This window comes from Primulina eburnea, chromosome 6, assembly GCF_022965805.1.
Source record: "Primulina eburnea isolate SZY01 chromosome 6, ASM2296580v1, whole genome shotgun sequence".
In the NCBI taxonomy this organism is placed as follows: Eukaryota; Viridiplantae; Streptophyta; class Magnoliopsida; order Lamiales; family Gesneriaceae; genus Primulina; species Primulina eburnea.
In genome coordinates, this window is record NC_133106.1 from 34,970,152 (window position 1) to 34,976,375 (window position 6,224).

At 36.1% G+C, this 6,224-nt stretch overlaps 1 protein-coding gene across 6 annotated transcripts; it reads left to right on the forward strand.

The window, feature by feature from the left end:
* Nucleotides 1-490: 490 nt before the first annotated feature.
* LOC140834654 (ribose-phosphate pyrophosphokinase 1) lies at nucleotides 491-5,652 on the forward strand. Of its 6 annotated transcripts, none has more exons than XR_012118743.1 (9): nucleotides 491-754; nucleotides 1,049-1,219; nucleotides 2,133-2,381; nucleotides 2,554-2,697; nucleotides 2,781-2,948; nucleotides 3,604-3,673; nucleotides 3,786-3,838; nucleotides 3,957-4,038; nucleotides 5,108-5,152. XR_012118743.1 is itself a non-coding variant. In XM_073199689.1 (9 exons), the coding sequence occupies exons 2-9, from the start codon at nucleotides 638-640 to the stop codon at nucleotides 5,286-5,288; spliced, it is 1,182 nt and encodes a 393-aa protein (XP_073055790.1). In that variant the 5' UTR covers nucleotides 491-597; nucleotide 637; the 3' UTR covers nucleotides 5,289-5,652. The 6 variants fall into 6 exon arrangements, 5 of the variants coding, with proteins under 5 accessions (XP_073055790.1, XP_073055791.1, XP_073055793.1 ...); XM_073199689.1 differs by lacking the exon at nucleotides 3,786-3,838 and having other exon boundaries at nucleotides 491-597; nucleotides 637-754; nucleotides 5,108-5,652; XM_073199690.1 differs by lacking the exon at nucleotides 3,786-3,838 and having other exon boundaries at nucleotides 491-736; nucleotides 5,108-5,652.
* The last annotated feature ends 572 nt before the right edge of the window (nucleotides 5,653-6,224 follow it).

Sequence of the window (6,224 nt, forward strand, 5' to 3'; positions counted from 1 at the left end):
GTAAAATAATAAAATCGCTGACTATTTGTTTACGAGAACACAACAATTTTTTTTACACTAGAGTACTGATATTAATAATACTAGAAATATATTCGCATTAATTTATATTAACTTGTAGTTTCGTGTATATATTTCATAACAGTGTGCAGTTTTAGGTAAAAATTCGATTAATTTCATGGAAATGAACGAGACAAAGAAAAAATATTATGACATTTAATTCTTTAAACACTTGTTCAAACAAGAATGTAACCAAACACCAATCTATTTCCATTTTTTATTCGGAACAGAATTATTTTAATTATAAAATGTATCGTTTTTGAATAAGACAGGGAAAATATAATAATTGCAATAATAAATTAATAATGATAACAACAACAATAATATAAAAATATAAATTTTTTTAGGAGTATTTGAGTTGAAGAAGAGAATTAAGTAAAATTAAATCATTTTATTGAATTAAATAAAAGAAAAGGCATAAGAAAGGAAAAGGGAGGTGAAGGTGATTCGACAGGGCAAGATATCATCCTGGAAAAGCCACCTATTGACGAGAGAGACCTCTTCACCCAAGCAAACCAAATCCCCAACCACAACCGAAAAGTTCACACGCTGAGGAAGAGCCGCTGCCGCCGTCGTAAGCATGGCGTCGTTGGTATTTCGAGCAACTTCTCCATCTTCAGCTTCCTGTCTGTTCTCTCGTGGCTCCCTCACCCACCCCAGCTGCATTTCCCAACGAACGGTTGCTCCTAACGCCGTCGTACGTACAAAGCCTCTTATGTTTCTTCTTCTCACCATGGTTAATCATTTTTGATGAATTTATTCACGAAGTTTGTAGTATTTTTACATGTTTTCGTGTGTGAAAGGAATAGTCTGTTATCATGTGTCCTGATTTTGTCGCCGAAAGTAAAATTTTCAAGCTTCTGTTTTTTTTTCGAGAAGAAGCTGGTTTTGACTGAACGAGAAATGAAATCTCAACTTCCGTTTCCTGAATGGACTGAAAGTAGAGCATGGGATTTTTATGCATATATGTTTTGTCGTTTGTATAACATAGAAATGCGAACGGATGGAGCCAGTGAATGGAAAGCCTTGTGTTCCGGTTCTTAACGACAATATACTTCCAAATTTATTGCAATCCAAGCGGCTGGAGAAAGCGACGAACACAAACAGCGGTAATACCAGGCTCAAAATATTCTCTGGCACTGCCAATTCTGCACTTTCTCAGGTGAGTTGCAGTGTCGATAGAGATCATGATTGCCTTTTTGCTTCCTTAGGTCACCAGTCCTCTAGCTTCCATTTGACAGTGTTGAACAACAAGGGGTTCTCTTATCTCCATGCATTGGGTTTTTGACAATATGGTGCCAATTTAAGTTGGTCACTAGATTACACTTGATTGAATTGAATTAGCTGGTTCGATTTATTGGCATTAATGTTTGTCCAATGTTGATATTTATATTCATTCAAGACTATATTTTTGACAGATAATAAGATTATATATGAGATGATTCGTATTTATTCAGGCTCTATGGTAAGAAAGAAGAACAAGCAGAATTGAGAAAGATTGAGAAGAACAGGCTAAAATTTCCTGCATATCATTTCTCCTGGCAGCAAGTCAAACCAAACAACTACTCTCGTTCTATTAACTGCATTTATCCTGTTTATTACCTCTCAGTTACAAACTCGAGCTGTACAGGTGCTCTTCTTGATCTTTTGCAATAGGTGGCAATGAATCCTGTTTATATCTTGATCTCTGCAGCTGTATCCATTTGACCACCTTCCATCCATGTTTTTCATTATTATCTCCAATGTCACTACAATTTACCACCACCTTAGGCATTTAGCCCTGCCAAAAGTCCTCCGACTGGAGACTACAGCACGAATGCCTTCACAATCAAACAAAAGCCATAATCCTTCGTGCTATTTGATCAAGCACCATTTGTTGCAGACTTTTCAAGCCATTCAAACATCCTTCTTGCTTGTGTCAACTGGTCCATGTCTTGATCTCTGTAGTTGTTTCGGGCAATCAGAATATCAGATTAACACTATCTCCACTTCTGCAATGCCTTGCATTCTCAGTTCTCACTGCTTTTACTCATACATTAATATATTAATTGATATGGAGGATTTCTGTCACTTAGGAAATTGCTTGGTATATGGGTCTCGACCTTGGAAAAATTTATGTCAAGCGGTTTGCTGATGGAGAAATTTATGTTCAACTGCAAGAAAGTGTACGAGGCTGTGATGTGTACTTGGTCCAACCCACCTGTCCTCCAGCCAACGAAAATCTTATGGAGCTTTTGGTAATGATAGATGCTTGCCGAAGAGCTTCAGCCAAAAACATTACTGCAGTGATTCCGTACTTTGGATATGCTAGAGCCGATAGAAAGGCAAGTTCAACATATATTTTACTAGCTAGATGAGTTCTTAATGATGCACACATGCTTGATGAATACGAAAACCTATGAATCTAATAAGTAACCAGCTCTTGAGCGATGCTATGAATTTACCATTTTCAGTTGCACTCTATTTCATCCTGTGAATCTGTTTTTTTATCGCTAGACCCAAGGACGTGAATCTATTGCTGCCAAGCTAGTGGCCAACCTGATCACAGAGGCAGGTGCAGATCGCGTACTTGCTTGTGATCTCCACTCTGGCCAGTCCATGGGTTACTTCGATATTCCAGTGGACCATGTTTACTGTCAGGTAATTGCATGAAGTTTTCTGTTCACTACTATTTTTTCTATTAATTAGTCACTGTTTTAACTCTTTTTTTTTCACTGCAAAAGCCTGTCATCCTCGATTATCTTGCGAGCAAGAAAATATGTTCCAATGACTTGGTAGTGGTCTCTCCAGATGTCGGAGGGGTTGCAAGAGCTAGATCTTTTGCCAAGAAACTATCTGATGCACCCCTAGCCATTGTGGATAAAAGACGTCAGGGTCATAATGTTGCCGAGGTAGTTTCATGCTAGCCTATTGTTCTACAATTTATTGAGTCGATATTTTTATGCTACAAACAGGCAATAAATTTTATCCTCTCTTTTTTGACCTCTTATTTAGTTATTTGTAAGACGGGAGAATTTTGAAGGCTAAAAGATGTATGCCAATTGCCAAACTATTTAAGATTTGATGTATGAAAAGTGTTGACTTTAGCTGGCATCACAATTTTTAGCGCGTTGCATCAAGTTTTACTAGTATTTCTTGAGGTGTGATTTGCTTGACTGCTAGATCAGTTTATGTGTTGTCGAACTAGCTGGTATTAATATTATAGGCAAAGCGTATTTAAGAAAGCTCATAATTACTCTTTGGTGGTCTTATGCATGCAGATGATAAACACATGACATTTTATATTGGTAGATGCTGTCAATACCACACGGTGTTTACATTTTTAAAACCTGTGTACAATGCGCCATGATTAAATTGAAAATGGACCATCTGCGGTTTCTACAGGTTCTACCGTTAATAACTAGGGATCCATTTTGCGACTATCGGCCATTAGAATTGATTATTTATCAAATATATTTGCTGCAAACTGACTAACCGAAATAACAACTTATCATTCTTGTGTAAAGTTTTAGTGTCATGTTAAACAACTTCCATAGCCTTTTGCAGGTAATGAATTTGATAGGTGATGTTAAAGGAAAAGTTGCGGTTATGGTGGATGATATGATTGACACAGCAGGTAAGTAGAGGCTTATACAATTACATTATGGTATACTTTCTTAGAAATTGGTGTATGATTGAACTCCAATATCACATTCTCATACTCACCGATCTTGAAAATTGCATTCAAGAAAATAATTTATGGAACCATCAAGCGTCGCCACAACAATCTTACTAAGAGCTTGTAAGGCTTTGTATGCCATTTAATAATTTGAAATCGACAAGGATCAATGATAAGCTGAAAGCCAATTTTCTCTCATTTAAATATCCAAGTACTGACATATGTTGCTGTTGGCTCTTAGGAACTATTGCCAAAGGTGCAGCTTTTCTCCACGAGGAAGGTGCTAGGGAAGTATATGCATGCTGCACTCATGCTGTTTTCAGGTGACTATTAGAGTCAAACCTTCTTTTAACAAGAACAAACTTCTATGTGCTACCGGATTTTTTTTAACAGCTTCACATGCTATTGAACAAATTGTCTCAGCATTTATGCAAGTTAAATTTAATTAACCATCAATTGGTATTACTCTATTTGTTGTACATATTATTTTGAAATCATATAGATGTATCATGTAACTGAAAGAATTGGATATCTTGCAATTTAATTTGCAGATGCATCACTTTTACAATTGACTATTGAATGGTAATACATTGCAAAGCAACAAACTCTTACGGTTGGAAATATTATTGCATTTTGCTTTTTCTTAACATGATGACTAGTGAAATTCACTCTTTATTTTATCACGTTTTTCTTTTTTAATGAAATTAAGATTTTCTTTTGTTCCTGATTAGTAAATAACATAAGAACGTGCTTCGGTATTGTCCATGTACCAGTTTGCTTATGATAGGAAAGCCTGAATGTGGTCAGCTATTTATAAGCACCATGTCTTCTAAAATAGTGCAGTCGTAGAGTTTGCAGGATTTTATGTTTGGTCATTAAAATCTAGGATGCCGATTTTCACACAACAAAACGTAATCGGACACTACAGTTATGCTACTTCTTCTTGCATACAGTGCATAAAGAAAGAGTTTATAAAAGTATCAGGATGGATTATAAAAACTGTTCGGGGATAGTATATTTGTAATTATGAAAGGTAGTTAACCGGAAGAGTATCACATGTTGAAGCAATGGCACAGTATCATGGAATTCATTTATCAAACTTATTTATGTTTGTTAGCATCAATGTCACTCCTGCCTTGTTTGCGGAGTAGGCATAAATTTAACCACTTTATTGATACCTGAAAAAAAATACAATAAGGCTTGCATCTCATATAAAGCAGGGACTATCATGATTAAACAAAGATTAGGGAACCTGAGATTTTTTTCTATGTGATGGCAGTGACGAAACTCTTTGATCTTTAATACATGCCGACTTCCTTTTTGTCACACCATGTACATGCTTCTTGTATGTGTGAAGCTACCGCTTTATTGATATATAGATGTTTTTGACAGCCCACCTGCGGTCGAGAGACTGTCTAGTGGCCTATTCCAAGAGGTCATTATTACTAATACCGTTCCAGTAACGGAGAAGAATTATTTCCCACAGTTGACGGTCCTGTCAGTCGCTAGTCTTCTGGGTGAAACGATATGGCGTGTTCACGATGATTGTTCTGTGAGCAGCATTTTCCAATGAAGGAAAGATCAATTCAAAAGACTATTGGGAGAAACAAACTGGTTTACTTCGCTAATGGAAAACTAAAATGATAATCCAAACATTAGACTCACACCCTTTACTTTTCACTCACATGCTTATCTAATTTTATCATTTTACATATTATATAACCACCATTCACCTCCAAAAGTTGCAGATATCTTTAGCCTGGTTAGTCTAATACCAAGCATCAATTGAGATGCAGCGTGAGCTGAGTCATTCTTTTCAAGTTGTTTAGTCAAAGACAGAGTGTTTCCAACAAGCTGTCTTCAAGAAATTAGGGAATCCCTGAGTTGATAACTGTGAAAACTGGAAAGCGAAAGCAAAATTATGTATTATATGCTCATTTAACAGTTTTATTTATTTTTTTGTTTTTCCATTTCATTGCAAAAGCCATGGGTTCAAGAATAAGACTCAAGACGTAATTGTTACACAACAAGGTATTTTGATCCTTTTTGCCCAAGTGTTGTTCTCTCTCGCTGTTTATATACATTGTTCCTTTGTAGTCAGGGACTACAAATTCTTGTAGTTACATTCTTATTATGGTTTGATTTCATTTACTTTTCAAATTTCAATTGCTCTCGCTTTCTTGATTAAGTAGGGGAAAGAGGTGCCTGGGCCTTTCCCCCTCCCCCTTCTTTTTTCAAGTCTATTTTATGAATTGATCTCTACTCCCTATCTGTAAATACCTGTTCCATATCTAACATTTCACTGGATCACAGAATCTATCGAATATGTTCCATCGATTGTGACAAAATCCAAGGACTGATTATCGCACATTGCGCGTATATAATTAATTTCACTAATGTTTCAAAAGATAGATACTTTACGTGAAAATGTGGATATATACAAAGACGTACACTACGTGAAAATGTGGTTGTATACTTAATGTTATATTTCATGAGAACTTATACAAAC

Coding starts and splice junctions, on each gene's coding strand:
- LOC140834654 (XM_073199689.1), top strand. CDS start 638: ATGGCGTCGTTGGTATTTCGAGCAACTTCTCCATCTTCAGCTTCCTGT. Junction 1,220..2,132: donor CCAATTCTGCACTTTCTCAG/GTGAGTTGCAGT, acceptor TCTGTCACTTAG/GAAATTGCTTGGTATATGGG. Junction 3,674..3,956: donor TGATATGATTGACACAGCAG/GTAAGTAGAGGC, acceptor GTTGGCTCTTAG/GAACTATTGCCAAAGGTGCA.